At 42.3% G+C, this 23,273-nt stretch overlaps 1 protein-coding gene across 1 annotated transcript in view; it reads right to left on the bottom strand.

Annotated features, from left to right (window-relative positions):
* LOC126253366 (huntingtin-like) overlaps positions 1-23,273 on the bottom strand; it is a 549,449-nt gene that overhangs the window by 345,435 nt on the left and 180,741 nt on the right. The window contains exons 17-18 of the mRNA XM_049954640.1: positions 12,095-12,189; positions 8,432-8,645 (exon numbers count right to left, since the gene is read on the bottom strand). Of these exons, the coding sequence (XP_049810597.1) occupies positions 8,432-8,645; positions 12,095-12,189 (309 nt within the window). The remainder of the gene's footprint in view (positions 1-8,431; positions 8,646-12,094; positions 12,190-23,273) is intronic.

Raw genomic sequence — 23,273 nt, forward strand, 5'->3', positions numbered from 1 at the left:
ACGTAACAAATATTTAAGTGTTCAACTCTGCAACCTTTTGCTTAAGAATATCACCATTGCAAAAAATAAATATATGAAAAATAGAAAACTGTATGTGTCAGACAAGGATGCCCCCCTACCTTCGTAATTATTTCACATGTTCCCTGAGGAAGGTATTCAGATTCTGAATACACTGAAAAGAGGGAAGGCTGTGACAGTTACATGGAACTGAAACAACCAGCCAATGACAGAAGACTGTGGCTCCATCAACAAGGCATCATCATTTAGAATATGTATGTATATCAGCTCATATATTGTGTCTTGTCGGCAACTTATAGCTCCATCGTTACTTCACCATCTTCCCAGGTGCAGCAGGCGTGTCTGGGTCACGATGCAGTTGTTCTCAGATTCCAAAAGACCACTGAATCTATGAATACTTGAATCTAACAACCTATATTAACTGAGAAAGATTGTGAGAGCCAAGTGGCTACGTTAAGCAGTGGAACCTAGAGCTTGTAATTTGTACATGAGACAGTGTTCAAAAAGTGCAGCAATTTCGTGCTACATCTACATCACATGCGTCAGCAGCAACAACAAAAAATCAAGTATATTTAACTGAGAGTGACTGATCTTGATTACGCCGCATTCACTCTGCTATGTTGTGGCTACACTGACATCCATTATGAGGTGTCAAAGAGAGGGATAACACTCTCGTTCCAAAACTACTTTAAAGGAAAAATTGTAAACATAATATGAGTAAAAGCTTGCAATAAGTAAATTCTGGCACATAGTGACAAGTGATTTTAGAAGTAAACTACAATCACCCATTTGCTACACCGTGCCATTACCCTAAGTATGTCATGTTAAAAGGAAGCAAACCTAAACTCACCACATAGACGAGGTGTTGAGAGGCAGATAGGTACCCCTTTCTTTCAAAAGAAGACTGATTGATTGACTGACTGAGAGGGTTTATGGGACCAAATGGTGAAGTCATCACTTCCATAATTCCTAAGTTAGTCACAGAAGAAAGAGGTTCCGCTAAAAGTGGACAAATCCAGTCAGAGGAGTCAAATTATAAAATAATGAAGTTAAAACACACACACAGTAAAAGTCATAAAAGGTAAGACCAAATCTAAAAACTGGGAAAAAAGGGCAGTCTTTCCATGGGAGAGTGGTCATGGGGTTCCAGACTGATAAGACAAGCAGAGAGGCCCCAACCACAACCACCCTGCCCCTGCTCCAAGAATAAAGTAAAACCTTATACCTGGAAATAAAAACCACTTTCACAGAGGAAACTGAGGACCAGTTCAATCATCCGTGAATCGTCTGCTAATATTAAATGTAAGGAATCGGGAAGGCTATACTTAGCACTAACGGCCAAAAGAAGAGGACATTCCACCAATTTGTGGGATACTGTCAGTGTGGCTCCACAACCACATTGTGGGGGTGATTCTTTACATAGGAGGAAGCAATGGGAGAGGTTGGTATGACCAATGCATAGACGGCATAAAATAAGACAGTTCAATACTATTAACCTTGTCAGATGTGGAAACATGCACGTGTCCTCTGCCATCTCCACGCACTGAGGCCCAACTGCTGTAAATGGCAATCTCGGCTGGGTTGGGTAATGAGTGTACAGAAGGGGTGAGCGCAGGAAGAAGAGGTGAGCGCAGGAAGAACGACAGGCAGCAGGGTAGGGGGTGAGGGAAGATGCTGTACTGCTACGTGTGAACAGGGACGTGGCAGGAGCAGGATGGTGGAATGCTAGGTGCAGCATTGGGAGGCGTTTTGTGCTGGGGGGGGGGGGATAGTCGGTTTGTGTGAGGTCGGACTAGGAGTAGGGAACGGGAGGAGACAACAATGTGAGAAATGAGGAGATGGAGGACAGGGACAAGCAAAGTTTGAGTCCATGATCGAAGGATATGTTGTAAGGCGAGTTTCCACGTGTAAAATTCAGAGTAGCTGGTGTCTGTGGGAAAAATCCAGATGTGCAGGCTGTGAAGCAATCATTAAAATCAAGTACATCTTGTTGCTCAGTAACTGAGTGATTCAGCTATCTCTTGTTCACAGTTTGGTGGTGTCCACTCATGAGGACAGACAGCTTGTTGGCATCACATCCACACAGAATACTGCCCAGTGGTCGCAGATAATTTAGTCAACCCACAACTTCAGTAGGTTAGTAGGGAGAGTGAGTAAGATATTTCTCATTTCAGGATGCAGCAAAAGGTAGTCGAAACCCTGACTGAGGACATGATTTAGTTGTTCCAGTCCTGAGTGCCCACTGACATACAGGGAGGTGTTTCCCTTTTAGGGCCAGTCAGTCTGTGTATGGGGAGGGGGGGGGGGGGGGGGAGATAGGTAACTGGAGAGATGAGGTATGATATTTCTGTGAAACAGGTAATTTTTGTCTGGGAAGGCCTCAGAAATAGCCATGGAATATTTGGACAGGGACTGCTCGTCACTGCCAATGTGAAAGCCCAGGAACTATGCTGTACAGAAGGGTCATCTTGGTGTGAGATGGGTGACAACTGTCAAAGAGCAGGTACTATTGATGGCCGGTAGGTACGATGCGATGGAGGCACTCGTGCAGCCATCCATGGGCTGGTGGTCAACAATGAAGAAGGTAGCTTGTGGGACTGAGGAGGGAAGAAGATATTGAGGTTCTGGAGGAATGTGTCTAGGATGTCCTCAGCCTTGATCCAGATTATGAAAATGCCATCAATGAATCTGAACAAGGTGAAGTATTTGAGATTCTGATTGGTTACAAAGGATCCCTAAGATAGGTTGACACAGGATGGTGCCATGCAGATGACTGTACATAGATTTTCCACTGTTTGACAGTAGAACAGACAGATGAAACAGAGCAACAGTCAGCTTGCAGGGCAATGCTACAGCTCAAGGTAAAGGCTCTCATACGTATGGAGCTGTTAGACAGAAGTTGGGTTTTGTCTGCCCATAATGCACTACAAGGTATCTAAGAAAAATACTCAATCACTAGAAAAATACTCAATCACTCAGGTGTATCAAAAGAGGTTTGTTGCCAAAGTAACAGCCTAGTAAAACAATGTCCAGAACTGCTGGAAATGTGTATGCAAGCATTTTTCACATCTCTGTGTTTTGGTTACCACAATTATTTATCTGAAGAGAAGCTTCAATCAAAAACTTTAACTTATTTTTTCATCTGTTGTTCTTATTTTGTCATGGCAGTAACAAAATTCAGGGTGACTGTAAGAGCTGTCACCGCCACAGCTCAAGAAATTTTCAGAATGACCAAGGCAGGCTGCTGAGTAACTCAGACCCAGGTAGCAACATAAATCTGAGGCACTGAGCACAAGCAATAAGATTAAGGGATTACAAATCTGTCCTCAACACAGGGTCTAGCAATGGAAAGGTTAACAACAAAAGACTAAACAAATAAATAAATAAATAAATGAAGACAGGTCACCACTAACCTACAGATGGTCCGACTCAGAAGTGGACACAAAAATACTAAAAAGTCTAAAATAATATATATATATATATATATATATATATATATATATATATATATATATATATGTCTGCTTGTGTCTGTATGTGTGGATGGATACGTGTGTGTGTGCGAGTGTATACCTGTCCTTTTTTCCCCCTAAGGTAAGTCTTTCCGCTCCCGGGATTGGAATGACTCCTTACCCTCTTCCTTAAAACCCACATCCTTTCGTCTTTCCCTCTCCTTCCCTCTTTCCTGATGAGGCAACAGTTTGTTGCGAAAGCTTGAATTTTGTGTGTATATTTGTGTTTGTTTGTGTGTCTATCGACCTGCCAGCGCTTTTGTTTGGTAAGTCTCATCATCTTTCTTTTTAGATATATTTTTTTCCACGTGGAATGTTTCCCTCTGTTATATATATATATATATATATATATATATATATATACAAAGACACAGTTTGTTGCGAAAGCTTGAATTTTGTGTGTATGTTTGTGTTTGTTTGTGTGTCTATCGACGTGCCAGCGCTTTCGTTTGGTAAGTCACATCATCTTTGTTTTTAGATATATTTTTCCCACGTGGTTATTTTAGACTTTTTAGTATTTTTGTGTCCATTTCTGAGTGGATGATGTGACTTACCAAACGAAAGCACTGGCACATCGATAGACACACAAACAAACACAAACATACACACAAAATTCAAGCTTTCGCAACAAACTGTTGCCTCATCACGAAAGAGGGAAGGAGAGGGAAAGACGAAAGGATGTGGGTTTTAAGGGAGAGGGTAAGGAGTCATTCCAATCCCGGGAGCGGAAAGACTTACCTTAGGGGGAAAAAAGGACGGGTATACACTCGCACACACACACATATCCATCCACACATATACAGACACAAGCAGACATATTTAAAGACAAAGAGTTTGGGCAGAGATGTCAGTCGAGGCAGAAGTGCAGAGGCAAAGATGTTGTTGAATGACAGGTGAGGTATGAGTGGCGGCAACTTGAAATTAGCGGAGATTGAGGCCTGGTGGATAACGGGAAGAGAGGATATATTGAAGAGCAAGTTCTCATCTCCAGAGTTCGGATAGGTTGGTGTTAGTGGGAAGTATCCAGATAACCCGGACGGTGTAACACTGCGCCAAGATGTGCTGGCCGTGCACCAAGGCATGTTTAGCCACAGGGTGATCCTCATTACCAACAAACACTGTCTGCCTGTGTCCATTCATGTGAATGGACAGTTTGTTGCTGGTCATTCCCACATAGAATGCATCACAGTGTAGGCAGGTCAGTTGGTAGATCACGTGGGTGCTTTCACACGTGGCTCTGCCTTTGATCGTGTACACCTTCCGGGTTACAGGACTGGAGTAGGTGGTGGTGGGAGGGTGCATGGGACAGGTTTTACCCGGGGGCGGTTACAAGGGTAGGAGCCAGAGGGTAGGGAAGGTGGTTTGGGGATTTCATAGGGATGAACTAAGAGGTTACGAAGGTTAGGTGGACGGCGGAAAGACACTCTTGGTGGAGTGGGGAGGATTTCATGAAGGATGGATCTCATTTCAGGGCAGGATTTGAGGAAGTCGTATCCCTGCTGGAGAGCCACATTCAGAATCTGATCCAGTCCCGGAAAGTATCCTGTCACAAGTGGGGCACTTTTGTGGTTCTTCTGTGGGAGGTTCTGGGTTTGAGAGGATGAGGAAGTGGCTCTGGCTAGTTGCTTCTGTACCAGGTCGGGAGGGTAGTTGCGGGATGCGAAAGCTGTTGTCAGGTTGTTGGTGTAATGCTTCAGGGATTCCGGACTGGAGCAGATTCGTTTGCCACGAAGACCTAGGCTGTAGGGAAGGGACCGTTTGATGTGGAATGGATGGCAGCTGTCGTAATGGAGGTACTGTTGCTTGTTGGTGGGTTTGATATGGACGGACGTGTGAAGCTGGCCATTGGACAGGTAGAGGTCAACATCAAGGAAAGTGGCATGGGATTTGGAGTAGGACCAGGTGAATCTGATTGAACCAAAGGAGTTGAGGTTGGAGAGGAAATTCTGGAGTTCTTCTTCACTGTGAGTCCAGATCATGAAGATATCATCAATAAATCTGTACCAAACTTTGGGTTGGCAGGCTTGGGTAACCAAGAAGGCTTCCTCTAAGCGACCCATGAATAGGTTGGCGTATGAGGGGGCCATCCTGGTACCCATGGCTGTTCCCTTTAATTGTTGGTATGTCTGGCCTTCAAAAGTGAAGAAGTTGTGGGTCAGGATGAAGCTGGCTAAGGTAATGAGGAAAGAGGTTTTAGGTAGGGTGGCAGGTGATCGGCGTGAAAGGAAGTGCTCCATCGCAGCGAGGCCCTGGACGTGCGGGATATTTGTGTATAAGGAAGTGGCATCAATGGTTACAAGGATGGTTTCCGGGGGTAACGGATTGGGTAAGGATTCCAGGCGTTCGAGGAAGTGGTTGGTGTCTTTGATGAAGGATGGGAGACTGCATGTAATGGGTTGAAGGTGTTGATCTACGTAGGCGGAGATACGTTCGGTGGGGGCTTGGTAACCAGCTACAATGGGGCGGCCGGGATGATTGGGTTTGTGAATTTTAGGAAGAAGGTAGAAGGTAGGGGTGCGGGGTGTCGGTGGGGTCAGGAGGTTGATGGAGTCAGGTGAAAGGTTTTGTAGGGGGCCTACGGTTCTGAGGATTCCTTGAAGCTCTGCCTGGACATCAGGAATGGTATTACCTTGGCAAACTTTGTATGTGGTGTTGTCTGAAAGCTGACGCAGTACCTCAGCCACATACTCCCGACGATCAAGTACCACGGTCGTGGAACCCTTGTCCGCCGGAAGGATGACGATGGACTGGTCAGCCTTCAGATCACGGATAGCCTGGGCTTCAGCAGTGGTGATGTTGGGAGTAGGATTAAGGTTTTTTAAGAAGGATTGAGAGGCAAGGCTGGAAGTCAGAAATTCCTGGAAGGTTTGGAGAGGGTGATTTTGAGGAAGAGGATATATTTTTCCCACGTGGAATGTTTTCTATATATATATATATATATATATATATATATATATATATATATATATACACACACACACACACACACACACACACACACACACACACACACACACACACCTGGAAATTGAAATAAGAACACCGTGAATTCATTGTCCCAGGAAGGGGAAACTTTATTGACACATTCCTGGGGTCAGATACATCACATGATCACACTGACAGAACCACAGGCACATAGACACAGGCAACAGAGCATGCACAATGTCGGCACTAGTACAGTGTATATCCACCTTTCGCAGCAATGCAGGCTGCTATTCTCCCATGGAGACGATCGTAGAGATGCTGGATGTAGTCCTGTGGAACGGCTTGCCATGCCATTTCCACCTGGCGCCTCAGTTGGACCAGCGTTCGTGCTGGACGTGCAGACCGCGTGAGACGACGCTTCATCCAGTCCCAAACATGCTCAATGGGGGACAGATCCGGAGATCTTGCTGGCCAGGGTAGTTGACTTACACCTTCTAGAGCACGTTGGGTGGCACGGGATACATGCGGACGTGCATTGTCCTGTTGGAACAGCAAGTTCCCTTGCCGGTCTAGGAATGGTAGAACGATGGGTTCGATGACGGTTTGGATGTACCGTGCACTATTCAGTGTCCCCTCGACGATCACCAGTGGTGTACGGCCAGTGTAGGAGATCGCTCCCCACACCATGATGCCGGGTGTTGGCCCTGTGTGCCTTGGTCATATGCAGTCCTGATTGTGGCGCTCACCTGCACGGCGCCAAACACGCATACGACCATCATTGGCACCAAGGCAGAAGCGACTCTCATCGCTGAAGACGACACGTCTCCATTCGTCCCTCCATTCACGCCTGTCGCGACACCACTGGAGGCGGGCTGCACGATGTTGGGGCGTGAGCGGAAGACGGCCTAACGGTGTGCGGGACCGTAGCCTAGCTTCATGGAGACGGTTGCGAATGGTCCTCGCCGATACCCCAGGAGCAACAGTGTCCCTAATTTGCTGGGAAGTAGCGGTGCGGTCCCCTACGGCACTGCGTAGGATCCTACGGTCTTGGCGTGCATCCGTGCGTCGCTGCGGTCCGGTCCCAGGTCGACGGGCACGTGCACCTTCCGCCGACCACTGGCGACAACATCGATGTACTGTGGAGACCTCACGCCCCACGTGTTGAGCAATTCGGCGGTACGTCCACCCGGCCTCCCGCATGCCCACTATACGCCCTCGCTCAAAGTCCGTCAACTGCACATACGGTTCACGTCCACGCTGTCGCGGCATGCTACCAGTGTTAAAGACTGCGATGGAGCTCCGTATGTCACGGCAAACTGGCTGACACTGACGGCGGCGGTGCACAAATGCTGCGCAGCTAGCGCCATTCGACGGCCAACACCGCGGTTCCTGGTGTGTCCGCTGTGCCGTGCGTGTGATCATTGCTTGTACAGCCCTCTCGCAGTGTCCGGAGCAAGTATGGTGGGTCTGACACACCGGTGTCAATGTGTTCTTTTTTCCATTTCCAGGAGTGTATATATATAAAAACAAAGATGATGTGACTTACCAAACGAAAGCGCTGGCATGTCGATAGACACACAAACAAACACAAACATACACACAAAATTCAAGCTTTCGCAACAAACTGTTGCCTCGTCAGGAAAGAGGGAAGGAGAGGGAAAGACGAAAGGATGTGGGTTTTAAGGGAGAGGGTAAGGAGTCATTCCAATCCCGGGAGCGGAAAGACTTACCTTAGGGGGAAAAAAGGACGGGTATACACTCGCACACACACACATATCCATCCACACATATACAGACACACGTTTGGTAAGTCACATCATCTTTGTTTTTAGATATGTTTTTCCTACGTGGAATTTTTCCCTCTATTATAACCAGACACACGGCTTTTGTAGAATAGGCTCCTATCCAAACAAAATTTTACAAACACATTCTTAATTATGCAGGCTTGATTTCTGTATGCTTTCAACAATGCTCACCATGGGAACCTTTGGAAGGTGACAGCCCACGAGTACGTAAGACCTCAGTATCTCTGCCTCTTCGCTTGATTGGAGAAAGAGACGGTGCAGTTGGCAAAGAAGGTAATGCTGGTCTCGGAGCTGGAGCGCTGGGGACTGTCTCTTCCAGGACATGTACAAACACATTTAGCACTCGTGTTACATGTATCAACAACTGTTCACTCATCACTGCCAACTGAAAAGATGAAAGCCATTTACACATCGGCACATCTATGATTAAATAGCAGATAGTAAATATAACATGTTGCCCAGAAGGCTACATTTGCACAAAATGAGACAGATAGGAGCATCACTGAAGTTACTGGTGTTGTAGCAGCATATTTTTAAGGTAAACACAGAGTCCAAGTTAATATATTAAAATACATTAACACAACTGGAAAAAAATATTACTCTGAAATCTGCAAAGAAAGAAAACAAGTTGAAGCAAACCCATCACACCAAAATACAGGGTGTTCCATTTATCTGATGACCACCTGCCAAGGGTATTGCAGGCCAGCCATGGAAGCCGCACCCGTCGGTCGAATGAATCCCATGGGACTGCACAGCGGCCCCCTTTTATTTGTGGGTTTTCAGCGTGAAGGCCATACAGGAAACATTCCTTGTCAGTTGGTGTTATTTGAGCAGTGAGACAGGTATCACGAGTGTAACAGTGAAGTCTGCGAACGCAACAATGGCAAGAGCGAATTATTCAAGTGCATAACGAGTGTTTATTTACAATTCATATGTGTGTACAGAGTCCACTCGTACTGTTCAGAGATTTTTTGAACAGAAGTTTCTAGGTGTTTGAGTTCCAAGGTATGATGCAGTTCACAAATTAGTGAATAAATTTTGTGAAATGAGAAGTGTTCAAGACAAGAAGTGTAAAAGACGACATACACTGCTTACAGCAACTCATCTCAATGACACCGCATACCACCTGGAAAATTCCTCTAGAAAGTCTCTCAGATGTCTCCCACAGCAAACACAAATATCATGCAATTCTGTAAAAAAAGTGGTGCTAACTGCTTCGGCTAAGGCCCTATAAAGTATCAGTAGTACAAGAACTTCGACCTGGTAATCCTGCACACAAGGTTAAGTTCTGCGAATGGGTTTTAAAACAAGTGGATGACAGTGAAATGGATCCTTACCTCATTCTGTTTTCAGATGAGACTTGGTCCCATATACACAGGTATGTTAATTCCCAAAACTGCTGACATTGGAGCACAGATAGACCTGTTGTGCTTCATGAGGAACCCCTTCGTGATCAGAAAAAAGGGGCATGGTGCACAGTTAGTGGTGACCAAATAAGAGGCCCAATTTTTTTTTTAATGACACAGTTACAAGTGAAAGATATGTGCAAAACGTTTTGCAACCATTTTTTAATGAACTGAGTGAAAGAGAATTAAGCTTCACATTTTTTCAACAGGATTCGGCAAGGGCTCGTATGGTCAATGTTTCTTTGCACGCAATTCATGATGTGTTGGATGACAGAGCGATTAGTAAGAATACCTGGCCTGCTAGATGTCCTGATTTATTTGTGGGGTACACTGAAGAACAAAGCGTACACAACAAATCCTTGCACGATAAAGGAACTCAGGGATAATATCCGTGAATCAATTAATTAAATATCTCTGAGAGAATTACATCGTGCAATTAATAATTTCTTGAGCAGATGTCAGAAATGCTTGGAAAATAATGGCAGGCAGTTCCGGCATCTCCTTGTGTGACCTGGGTGAGCGCAAAATTTGTTTGCTTATATTTTAAATGTAGTCATGTCGTACCGCAGCAGTAGACGGGCGATGCGGCGGCATCTAATCACCAGGCAACAGAGTGCTCGCTGCCCGGCACCTACTGTACTGCACAAGCAGTCATTAGATACATGGTACACCCTTTATTAAAGGATTATAGGTAAAGTCAACAACCTTCTGAATTGCTTAGATGAAATGCAGCCTACAAATCAATGTCCGAGTATCCTATGACCAATGAAATACAATTTCTGAACATACTTGCTCCAGTTACTACACGTCAGAGGGATTGCCACTTTTACCAAGAATATTAAGATCTCAAGCTGACAAATGCTCTTTAATTTAATTGCTCATGATGGCTTAATTTTAATGAAAATTTGTGTTAAGTAACTAGATACTAACCACTGCTAAGCTTTAAAATGCAACAATGTCAAATCACAGTTATTTTGCATCAACATACATGTATATACTTTTAAAATGCATTTCACAACATTTTACTTAACACTTGTCAAAATTGGCATCTTCAGCCCATCATTTCATGTCACTCACCATTATTTCATTATATTGATGCACATATGGCAGTGGAAAATAAATAAATAAATAAATAAATAATGGCAGTGTCAACACAATGTACCCAGCCTCAACAATGCAGCCATGCATGGTTTTGTTTGTTTGTGTGTGTGTGTGTGTGTGTGTGTGTGTGTGGACTTAGCTCTGAAGAAAGATTCATCCAAAAGCTGACAACAGTCTCAGTCTTGTTCACGTGCCTATTGACGACTCATCAATACAGCGAATTGTTGCCTTTACCCATCTATTATCTATACTGATATATACATGTCATGTATATGACAACTGCCTGAACTCAAAAACAAACAAAAATTAGATTAAATTATACGCAGATGAACAGAGCTTACCAGCAGATACAAACTGATATTACAATTAGCTGTACAAACCACTAACAAACATCTGTCATGATTTGCCTTACAAAATACGATTCAATGACATTTTTATGCATAGTGAATCCAGAGTACAACTGTTTAATGATACCAGTATGGAGATTATTGTGCACCAGTTGTCCAAAATGTGCAATTCATTATTAGGACATATTTTGGGACTGCATTATCCCATTATCGAGTACTTCCCTTAAGCACAGTCAAGAATAATAAGAAAGCAACAGTGACACAGTGGCAAACATATAAAACATACCCAGTAGACTTACTTATTTGGCTTTCATTAGTAAACAGTGCTCTGTGAGAATGTTATGCGACACTGGCTATTACAGACATTATACGGTGATACATATAGGCAAGAGTCTTATATTTCTAAAAGTGTAAATTGCTACACACCATATAGAGGAGAAGTTGAGTCATAGACAGGCACAAGAAAAGGCCAGCTAAATATTTGAGCTTTTGGTCAAAAGATCTTCTTCTAAAGAAGGCAACAGGTAAAACACAGGAAAGAAGAGAAAGAGAAAGAATGCTTCTTTAGAAGAAGGCTTTTTGGGCAAAAGCTCAGACGTGTAACAGTCTTTTCATTGTACCTGTCTGCGACACAATGCGTCCTCTATATGGTGTGTAGCAATCTACACTTTTGATAATATTATCAGTATCCTATCCTGGTTTCTCCATTGTTAGTAACTTTAAACCAGAGCAGATCACCCCCTCCCCCCCCCTCCCCCTCCCCCCTCTCTCTCTCTTCCTCACACACACACACACACACACACACACACATACACACTTCTCAAAAACTGGAAATAAATTATAAGAAATTACTATATTGTTTTTTTTTATTGCAAACTTATATTCTAATATTCAGATAGTGAGTTGTTTACATCCACTAAATCACAAAGCTACACTTGGTCATGCCCAAAAGGGAAAAGTTGCTTTGGTGAGTTTATTACCTGTTTGTCTCGAAGAACAGCCCATAAAGTTTTATGCTGTTCAGTTTCAGCTGGAGTTACTATTTCAGCTGGTCGTAGGCAGTAAACTGACAAACCTGCAGTGAAATAAGAAGCCATAAGCAAAAGTAAATAAGAACTACGATAATATGCACAACTTATGCAGCTGGAGTTACTATTTCAGCTGGTCGTAGGCAGTAAACTGACAAACCTGCAGTGAAATAAGAAGCCATAAACAAAAGTAAATAAGAACTACAATAATATGCACAACTTATGCAATGATAATGTTACACATATATGTTCACAATGTTCATTAAGTATCTCTCATTAAATAAAATTAAAGTTGTTTGGTTGGTTGGTTGGATGCTTAAAGGGACAAAATTACTGAGTCATCAGTCTCTTCAGTCCTCGAACAGACAGATCTATATGACTGTGGATCGAGATAGCCTAGCACGCAAAACCCAGGGGAAGAAAACCTCGAGGTCTACCAATGTCAGTGAAGCTGAGGTAAAGAACAAAAGAAGAACAGGAGACAGAGGAGGAAAGGCAAGCAAGGTGCCCCATCTAGGCAGCAGCTGGAAGCCCCTGAAAGCAGAGTGGAATGAGGGGACATACATCCCCCAGCCTCCGCCACTTACCAGAGGTACCCTACTCTGAAACTGTCTTCGAAAGACTAGCAGCACAGACAGGACAAGAGAAGCACAGATAGACAAAAGACAAACGAGTCTAACAGACCACACAAGAGGGTGTGAAGAAGAGTAAAAGAGTAGGTAGGGTGAGGACTGGGCGGGACAACCAACCACTCAATGGGCCAATAACCTTAAGCAGTCGTCCCTTAAAGAGAGTGATAAAAGCCCGCTTCACAAACAAAACACAAAACTAACTCAGCCACTGGGGCATCATCTCCTAACACCAGGGGTAGCAAGTCAGGGAGATCAAGAGTCTGCCACAGGGTGGCTAGGTTGAGACAGTCCAGCAAAATGTAGGCTACTGTCAAACGGCCATCACAATGACAGTGGGGTGGGTCCTCCTTACGGAGGAGATGACCATGAGTCAGCCAAGTGTGGCTGATGTGGAACCGGCAAAGGACGGTACAGCCCTTGTGAGAGGCCTGCATGGAGGATCTACACAGATTTGTAGTGTCCTTTATCACCAGCAGTTAGTTTGGTGAAGTCAGAATGAGCCAGTCCACATTCCCGACACACAATACTTGACGGTGTAAAACCCATCACAGGACTGTTTCTGGAATACTGATCTCCAAGAGTCGGTTTACTGGTGGCCTGTTGGGCCTGGCTATCAGTGAGTTCATTCCCCGGGATCCCGACATGGTCAGGGTCTAGACGAGGGTCACTGAGCACCCACACTGGGTCCAGATGAGGGTCACTAAGCATCAACACTGTTCATGGTCATACAGGGAATCATCGATAGTAATTACCAAGGAATGGCAAGGATAGCATTGATCGAGAGCTTGCAAACTGCTCAAGGAGTCACTGCATATGAGGAAGGACCCACCAGTGCAGGAACGGATATGCTCAAGACCATGAGAGATTGCTACCAATTCTGCAGTGAAAACACTACAGCCATCCAGCACGGAAAGCAGTTCGCTATGTCTCGCATAAGTATAAGCAAAGCTTACACGACCAGCAACCATCGAGCCATAAGTGTAGGTGACTTCTGAACCCTGGGATGTGCCAAAGATGGACAAAAATTGGAAGCGGAGGGCCTCAATATGAACGGAGTCTTTGCGACCTTGTGACAGGTCAAGACCTGTGGCCAAGGGATGCACCATGGAGGTGTATGGTGGGGGTGGGTCTAGAGGAGAATTGGAAGAGAAAGAACTGTAGTTCAGAGAGGATAGACCAGATGTAGAACATGATCATAATCCCTGACCTGGGGCACTGTTGCAGCAGATGGATTAGCATATTTGGAAAGAGAAGACAGTAGTTCAGATCCTTAGGGAAGCTGCGAATGTGGATAGCATACTGGACAAGCTGTTGTTGGTGCCTGAACCACAATGGGGGGACGCCAGCCTCCACAAGTAAGCTGTTCACAGGGCTAGTTCGAAAGGCTCCTGTCACAAGACAAATCCCACAGTGGTATATCAGAACCATACCTGCAACGGTGAGGGCGAAGCCAAACCATGTGCCACACTCTCATAATCGAAGCGGGACTGTATCAGGGCTTTGTAAAGTTGCAGCAGGGTAGTGCGGTCTGCACACCAGCTGGTGTTATTTGGGCAACAAAGTGTATTAATGTGCAGCCAGCACTTTTCACTCAATCTGGCAGACAGGGGGAATCCATGTCAACCAAGAATCAATGACCAGTCTTAAAAAGCGATAAGTCTCCACCACATTGAGCAGTTGGTCACTGAGGTAAAGTACTGGTTGTGGGTGAATGGTACTACATCAATAAAAGTGCATGACACAAGTCTTGGCAGTAGAAAATCAAAAGCCATGAGTGAGAGCCCATGCCTGTGCATTTCGTATTGTGCCTTGCAGTCAATGTTCAGTGACACCAACACTAGAAGAAGAATAATAGAGCCAGATGTGGTCAGCACACAAGGAGGGTGAAACTGAGAACCCCACAGCTGCTGCTAGACCACTGATGGCTTCCAGAAAGAGAGGGACACTCAGTACAGAGCCCTACAGGGGTACATTCTCCTGTATATGTGGGGGAGGGGGGGGGGCTACTGTGGGAAGCAATTTTATTATAATGATCATGTACATTGGCATCAACAAAATATTTTCGCATTTAGACAAGAAAGTTGGTGATTGAAATTTCTTGAGAAGATCTCACTGCAACAAAAAATACCTTTGTTTTATTGATTTTCACCCCAAAACCTCTGTCATGTCCATGACACTATCCCTCCTATTTCTCAGTAATACAAAATGTGCTGCCCTTCTCAGTGTACTCCATTAATCCTATCTATCTGGAAAAGATCCCACACCACATAGCGGTACTCTAAAAGAAGACAGACAAGTGTCGTGTAGGCAGTCTCTTTAGCAGATCTGTTGTGTCTTCCAGGTGTTCTGCCAATAAGACGCACTCCTTGGTTTGCATTCCCCATAACATTTTCTGTATGTTCTTTCCAGTTTAAGTTTTCTGTAACTCTTATTCCTGGGTATTTGGCTGAATTTATGGCCTTTAGATTTGATTGATTTATTGTGTAACTGATGTTAAACAAATTCATTTTAGCACTCATGTGGATGGCCTCACGCTTTTCATTACTTAGGGTCAATTGTCAATTTTTGCACTGCACAAATAACTTATGTAAATATTTATGCAGTTGGTATTAATCTTCTGATGACTTTACTAGAGGATAATAACAGCACCATCTGCAAACACCCGAAGGCTGCACAGACTGTCTCCTACATCGTTTATAAAGGCAAGGAACAGCAAAGGCCCTGTAACACTGCCTTGGGGAATGCCAGAAATCATTTCTGTTCTACTCGATGACTTTTTGTCAATTACAATGAACTGTGGTCACAAGTCCATTACAAGATGCTTGTGTGGTACGGTGTCAAAAACCTTCTGGAAATTTAGAAATACAGAATTTATTTGAAATTCCACGATTACAGCAATCAAAACTTCATGTGAGTAAACAGCTAGCTGCATTTCACAAGAATGAAGTATTTTAAAATCTGTGTTGACTACGTGTCAACAGACCGTTCTCTTTCAGGTGATTCATGATGTTCAAACATAATCTATGTTCAAAAATCCTGTAGCATATCGACGTCAATGATATGGGCCTGTAATTTAGTGGTTACTCCTATTGCCTTTCTTGAATAATGGCATGACCTGTGCAGCTTTCCAGTATTTGAGTAGTTATCTTTCACTGAGTGAGCTATTGCATCAGCATACTTTGAAAGGACCTAAGTGGTATACAATCTGCTTTTATCAAGTGATTTAAGTTGCTTCGCTACTCCAAGGATATGTACTTCTAACTTACTCATGTTGTCAGCTGTTCTTGATTCGAATTCTGAAATATTTACTTCGTCTTCTTTGGTGAAGAAATTTAGGAAGGCTGCATAACTAACTCTGCTTTAGCAGCATTGTCAACTATAATAGTTCCATTGCTACAGAGCAGAAAAGGCACTGATTGTGTCTTGCTGCTAGCATACTTTAGGTGGTGTCTTCAGTCCAAAAACTGGTTTGATGCAATTCTCCCTGCTACTCTATCTTGTGTAAGCATCTTCATCTCCGAGTAACTATCGCAACCCACATTATTCTGAATTTCCTTAGTGTATTCATCTATTGGTCTCCCTTTAGGATTTTTACCTCACACACTTCCCTCCAGTACTAAATTGGTAATCCCTAGATGTCTCAGAATGTGTCCTGCCAACTGATCTCTTCTTTTGGTCCGGTTGTACCACAAATTTCTCTTGTCCCCTATTCTATTCAGTACCTCCTCATTAATTACATGATCTACCCATCTAATCTTCAGCATTCTTCTGTAGCACCACATTTCAAAAGCTTCTAATCTCTTCTTGTCTAAACAGTTAATTATCCATGTTCCACTTCCATATATGGCTACACTCCAAAGAAATAATTTCAGAATAGACTTTCTGACACATGTATACTTAATGTTAATAAATTTCTCTTCTTCAGAAATGCTTTTCTTGCCATTGCCAGTCTACATTTTATATCCTCTCTACTTTGGCTTTGCTGCTCAAATAGCATCTACTACTTTTTTAAAGTGTCTCATTTCCTAATCTGATTCCCACATCACCTGGTTTAATTCGACTACATTCCATTATCCTCGTTTTGCTTTTGTTGATGTTCATCTTATATCCTCCTTTCAAGACACTGTCCATTCTGTTCAACTGGTCTCCCAGGTCCTTTGCTGTCTATGACAGAATTACAATGTCATCAGCAAACCTCAAAGTTTTTATTTCTTCTCCCTGGATTTTAATTCCTACTCCAAATTTTTGTTTTGTTTTATTCACTTCTTGCTCAATGTACATATCGAATAACATCGGGGATAGGCTACAACCCTGTCTCATTCCATTCTCAGTCACTGCTTCCCTTTCATGCCCCTCGACTCTTACAGCTGCCATCTGGTTTCTGTACAAATTGTAAATAGTCTTTCACTCCCTATATTTTACCCCTGCCACCTTCAGAATTTGAAAGAGAGTATTCCAGTCAACACTGTCAAAAGCTTTCCCTAATTCTACAAATGATATAAACATAGGTTTGTCTTTCCTTAACCTAACTCCTAAGATAAGTCATAGGGTCAGTATTGCCTTGCGTGTTCAACATTTCTCACAATCCAAACTGATCTTCCTGAGTTCAACTTGTACAGGCTTTTCCATCTGTCTAATGAATTCATGTCAGTATATTGGAACTGTGACTTATTAAACTGATAGTTCCGTAATTCTCACACCTGTGAGCACATGCTTTCTTTGGAATTTGAACTATTATATCTTCTTGAATTCTGAGGGTCTTTTGCCTTCTCATACATTTTGCTCATCAGATGGCTCTCTCAAGGTTATAAGTAGTTCTACAGAATGTTATCTTATCCTGGAGCTCTGTTTCAACTTAGGTCTTTCAGTGCTCCATCAAATTCTTCACACAGTATCATATCTCCCATCTCTGCTTCATTTACGTCCTCTTCCACTTCTATAATATTACCCTCAAGTACAATGCCCTTGTATAGACCCTCTATATACTCCTTCTACATTTCTGCTTTCCCTTCATAGCTTAAGACTGGTTTTCCATCTGAGTTCTTGATATTCATATAGGTGGTTCTCTTTTCTCGAAAGGTCTGTTTAATTTTCCTGTAGGTGACATCTATCTCATCCCAAGTGATATATGCTTCTACACCATTACTTTTGTCCTCTAGACATTCCTGCGTAGCCCTTTTTGCACTTCCTGTTGATCTCATTTTTGAGACGTTTGTATTCCTTTTTGCCTGCTTCATTTACTGCATTTTTATATTTTCTCCTTTCCTCAATTAAATTCAGTATCTCTTGTGTTACCCCAAGTATTTCTGCTAGTACTCATCTTTTTACCTACTTGTTCCTCTGTTGCCTTCACTATTTCATCTCTCAAAGTTACCCATTCTCCTTCTACTGTATTCCTTTCCCCTGTTCTTGTCAGTCGTTCCCTAATGCTCCCTTTGAAACTCTCTACAACCTGTGGTTCTTTCAGCTTATCCAGGCCCCATCTCCTTAAATCCCCCCCCCCCCTTTTTTCAGTTTTGATCTACAGTTCATAACCAATAAACTGTGGTCAGAGTCCACATCTGCCCCTGGGAACGTATTACAATCTAAAACCTAGTTCCCAAATCTCTGTCTTACCATTATATAATCAATCAAAAACATTTCGTTGTCTCCAGGTCTCTCCCATGCATACAGCCTTCTTTCATGATTCTTAAACCGAGTGTCTGTAATGATTAAGTTATGCTCCATGCAAAATTCTACCAGGCAGCTTCCTCTTTCATTCCTTAGTCCCAGTCCATACTCACCTACTACTTTTCCTTCTCTTCCTTTTACTACTATCGAATTCCAGTCCCCCATGACTATTAAATTTTCATCTCCCTTAACTATCTGAATAATTTCTTTTATCTCATCATACATTTCTTCAATCTCTTCATCATCTGCGGAGCTAGTTGGCATATAAACTTGTACTACTGTGGTAGGCATGGGCCTTGGGTCTACCTTGGTTACAATAATGCATTCACTATGCTGTTCATAGTAGCTTAGCTTAACCGCATTCCTATTTTTTTATTCATTATTAAACCTACTCCTGTATTACTATTTCAGATGACGTTTTATGCATGCCTAGATTTAAACATGCATTTCTGCCAACATATTGATGGTAAATTGAAGTCACCGTCAATTATAATTGTACGAGTCAGGTATGTGTTTGAAATAAGACTCAAGTTTTCTTTGAACCTTTCAGCAAGTCCTGTTCCTCTTGCCACCAAACTTCACTAATTCCCACTATATCTAACAGTAACCCATCCATTTCCCTTTTTAAATTTTCTGACCTATCTGTCCAATTAATGGATCTGACATTCCACGCTCCGATCCATAGAATGCCAGTTTTGTTTCTCCTGATGGCAAAGTCCTCCTGAGTAGTCCTTGCCCAGAGATCCAAATGGGGAACTATTTTACCTCCTGAATATTTTACCCAAGAGGATGCCATCATCATTTAACCATACAGTACAGCTGCACACCCTCGGGAAAAATTATGGCCGTAGATTCCCCTTGCTTTCAGCCGTTCATAGTACCAGCACAGCAATATTGTTTTGGTTGATGTTACAAGGCCAGTTCAATCAATCATCCAGACTGTTGTCCCTGCAACTACTGGAAAGGCTGCTGCCCCTCTTCAGGAGCCACACATTTGCCTGGCCTCTCAACAGACACCCCTCCATTGCGGTTGCACCTATGGTACAGATATCTGTATCGCTGAGACACGCAAGCCTCCCCACCAACGGCAAGGTCCATGGTCCACAGCAGGGGGGGGGGGGGTATAGTTTATCTACGATTAGAATCTCTTTGGGTTTTCTGCTTTCTGCCAGGTTTTGAGACAAAGTTATGTTGTTGAAACTACAATAAGCATATACCGCATTGAAAACTGCACTACATTTTGAGATTCTGTAAAATATTGTCAATCTTGGGGATTTAGCATTTGCTTAAATTTGGCAAGCATTGTTCTTTATTTTTGCAACAGCCTTCTGACCTGTTTTGTGTACCATGGGGTATCAGCTCCATCATTTGTTAATTTATTTGGTATAAATCTCTCAACTGCTGTCTCTGAATTTAGGTCACACCTGGTTTACACTTACATTATTAATTTGGAAGGAGTGGAAACTGTCTTTCAGGAAGGTTTCAAGCAAATTTTTATTTGTTGTTTTGAATAGATATCTTTTTCTTCTAGTTTTGGTAGATGTGGGGGTTACAGGATTCAGTCTCGCTACAACAACCTTGTGCTTGCTAATCCCCATATCCATTTTGCTGCTCGTTCTTAGCTCAGGATTATTTGTTGCTAAGAGATCAAGTGTGTTTTCACAACTGTTTATTATTCTAATGGGCTCATGAACTAACTGCTAGAAATAATTTTCAGAGAATGCGTTTAGCACAATTTCAGATGACATTTCATGCATGCCTAGATTTAAACATGCATTTCTGCCAACATATTGATGGTAAATTGAAGTCACCGTCAATTATAATTGTACGAGTCAGGTATATGTTTGAAATTAGACTCAAGTTTTCTTTGAACCTTTCAGCAATTGTATCATCTGACTTAGGAGGTTGGTGAAAGGATCCAATTGTCATTCTATTCCGGTTGGCAAGAATGAGCTCTACCCATAACAACTCATTCCATTTTGTTACAAGATAAATTACTTCTAACAGCAACAACACGCTACCGCCAATTGTATTTAGCCCATTCTTTCTTAACACCATTAGGTGCTTTGCAAAATGTTTGAATGACCTTATCTCCAGCTTTGACCAGCTTTCAGTGCCTATAAAGATATGAGCATCAGTGTTTTCTATTAGCACTTGGAGTTCTGGTACTTCCCCAGCACTGCTATGTCAATTTACAACTGTTATACCGATAGTTTCTAGACCTACATTCTTCCTTTGTTCAAGTTGCACCCCTTGAGACTGATGCCTGTCTGCCCGTCTGCAACTCAACAGCTCCTCTATCTTATGAGTAGCTATCTATCCCTTCCATATGATTGTAAATACTTATTCTGGCACAGGTGTGCCCTGTTGCAGACATTTAACTTTGCCGTAACTAAAACATTCTCTGGAGGACTTACTTGTCAAGACCTGTTTATTGGGTCTGTGTTTGTACACCCTGAAAACCCACCCATGGATTAGGTGTACGTGACAGAGTGTTGTGACATACTTTTACTTTTGTCATCCCATGAAATGCTAGGAAAGTCAGTGTCCTTTCAGCCTGAACTCTGCACAATCTCCGGGCGGGTACTACTCAGGAGGACATTGTCATCAGAAAAAACAAAACAGTATCAAAGAAATATTCAATCGAGGAAACTAATAAATTATGAGACATAACTAAAGGCTAGTACTTAGTTTCAGGAGGCAAAATGGGTACTACAGACACAAATAAAAGTGACAAATTATCCTGACCATCTCCTCTCCAGTTAGTTCCAAAAGCTAGGTATCGTGCCACTTTTATATACATCTGTCAGCAGTGTTGCACATTTTGCCAATTATTGTGCTTCATAATTTATTAGGAAAGAACAAAACTGCCATTCTCCGAGTCCCAGTGCGGAACATTATATCCCTTGACTGGATACGTAACTTACAAGAAGAAAGGCATAGGGTTAAGTTAGAAATAGCTGGAATTGGTGAAGTGTAGTGGCAGGAAGAACAGGACTTCTGGTCAGGTCAGTATACACGGTTAGCAAAAAAAAAAAAAATTTTAATATAGGTAATGAAGTGATAGGTCTAATGAAGAATAACAAAAGAGATATGTACAAGAGCTGCTATGAACAGCAGTGTAAATGCTTCACTGTAGCCAAGTTAGACACAAAACCAACAACAGTTAGGATAGCACATGTTTACATGCCTACTAGCTCCACAGATGTTGAAGGCATTGAATGTATGATGAAATAAAATAAATTATTCAGGTAGTTCAGGAAGACAAAAATTTAACTGTGTTTGGGGGGGGGGGGGGGGGGTAAAATTTAACAGTAGCAAAATGAAGAGAAGGAAAAATAATAGAAGACCATGGACTCAAAGAAAGAGTGAAAGGGGAAGCCACATGGTAGAATCTCGCACAGAGTAGAATTTAATCATCACAAACACTTGGTTTAAGAATCATACGTGGAATAGGTAAAACAGGATTCAGATATATCATGTCAATTGTACAAAGGAGATTTTGAAACCATATTTTAAAATGAAAACATTTCCAGTGGCTTTTGTGGGCTCTGACCATAATTAAAGGTTATGAACAGCAGATTAAAACTGAAAAAATTTCACAGGGTAAGAAATTAAGGAGATGACACTAAGAAAAGTTAGGGGACCAACAAGTTGTTGGTAGTTTCACAGAGAGCATTAGGAAACAACTGGAACAGGTGAAAGGACTACAATATAAGGCAAATAAGTAGCTCTGAAGGACAAAGTAATAAAAGCAGCAAATGACAAAACAGGCAAAAAGATAAGCCCCAGCAGATATCCTTTGAAACCATAAGAGAGATTGAATTTAACTGAAGAAAGGAGAAAATATAAAAATTCACCAGGTAAAGCAGATGAAAGGGACTACATGTCTAAAAATGGAACTGACAAAAAGTGGATAATGGCAAAGCAGGAATGATTATAGGAGAAATGCAAACCTGTACAAGCAAGCATGGCTATGGAAGAGGCAGATAACACCTATAGGAATATTAATGAGATCTTTGGAGAGAAGCAGAAGCAACTGTATGAGTATTAGGAGGTCAGATACTAAGCCAGTTGTAAAAAAAGCAAGAAATGTGGAAAAGTGGTTGGAATATATAGAAGGAACTAAAGACCAGTTTTTTTTTTTTTTTTCGTAAGTATGATAACTTTGGACCTCTTAATCTTGGTAATGGATAATGATATCAAAAAAACGTTTCAAGGTTCCCTGATAATATCATCGTAAGAACAAATGGTAGAAATTTTGACAATCTGCCGTGAATAAAAATTATATAAATTGTCATCTCCACAACAGATATTTCTCGTATCCAAAAGTCATGTTTCTTTGGGATTTTCTTAGGAACTGCCCATGGACAAATGGTGCTTTTATAAGTCACCTAAGGTTTACTCTAGCCCACACTTAATATAAAAGAACCAACCAATTTGTTCAATTTGCCTGGGCTGGACAAAGTGGGCAACGTTTAAATTTTGACCCCATACTGTAGGGTACCTACACCATGTCCATTCTTCTGGCAGGTATAAAAATGGTCACTAAGCCAAGGGTTATCTATCCAAAACACTTGATCTCTTATCTCTGTGATCAACAGACCTCAAGATACGACCGTCTGAAAAATTGCATTTTTGCGTGCTGCTTTTTGGAACATATTGGTACTGCTCACTGTCATGCATGGACTGACAGGTACCGCTTGACAGTCTTTTTAAACATGCTGATTTTAGTTCTCTCTCATTTCCTTGGGTAATTTTTTGTGTAATCTGATTCTCTGGTAGAAAATACTGTTTTGGCTTTTTTGTTTAATTTCCTCAGTACGTGA

This window comes from Schistocerca nitens, chromosome 4 (genome assembly GCF_023898315.1).
Source record: "Schistocerca nitens isolate TAMUIC-IGC-003100 chromosome 4, iqSchNite1.1, whole genome shotgun sequence".
Taxonomy (NCBI): Eukaryota; Metazoa; Arthropoda; class Insecta; order Orthoptera; family Acrididae; genus Schistocerca; species Schistocerca nitens.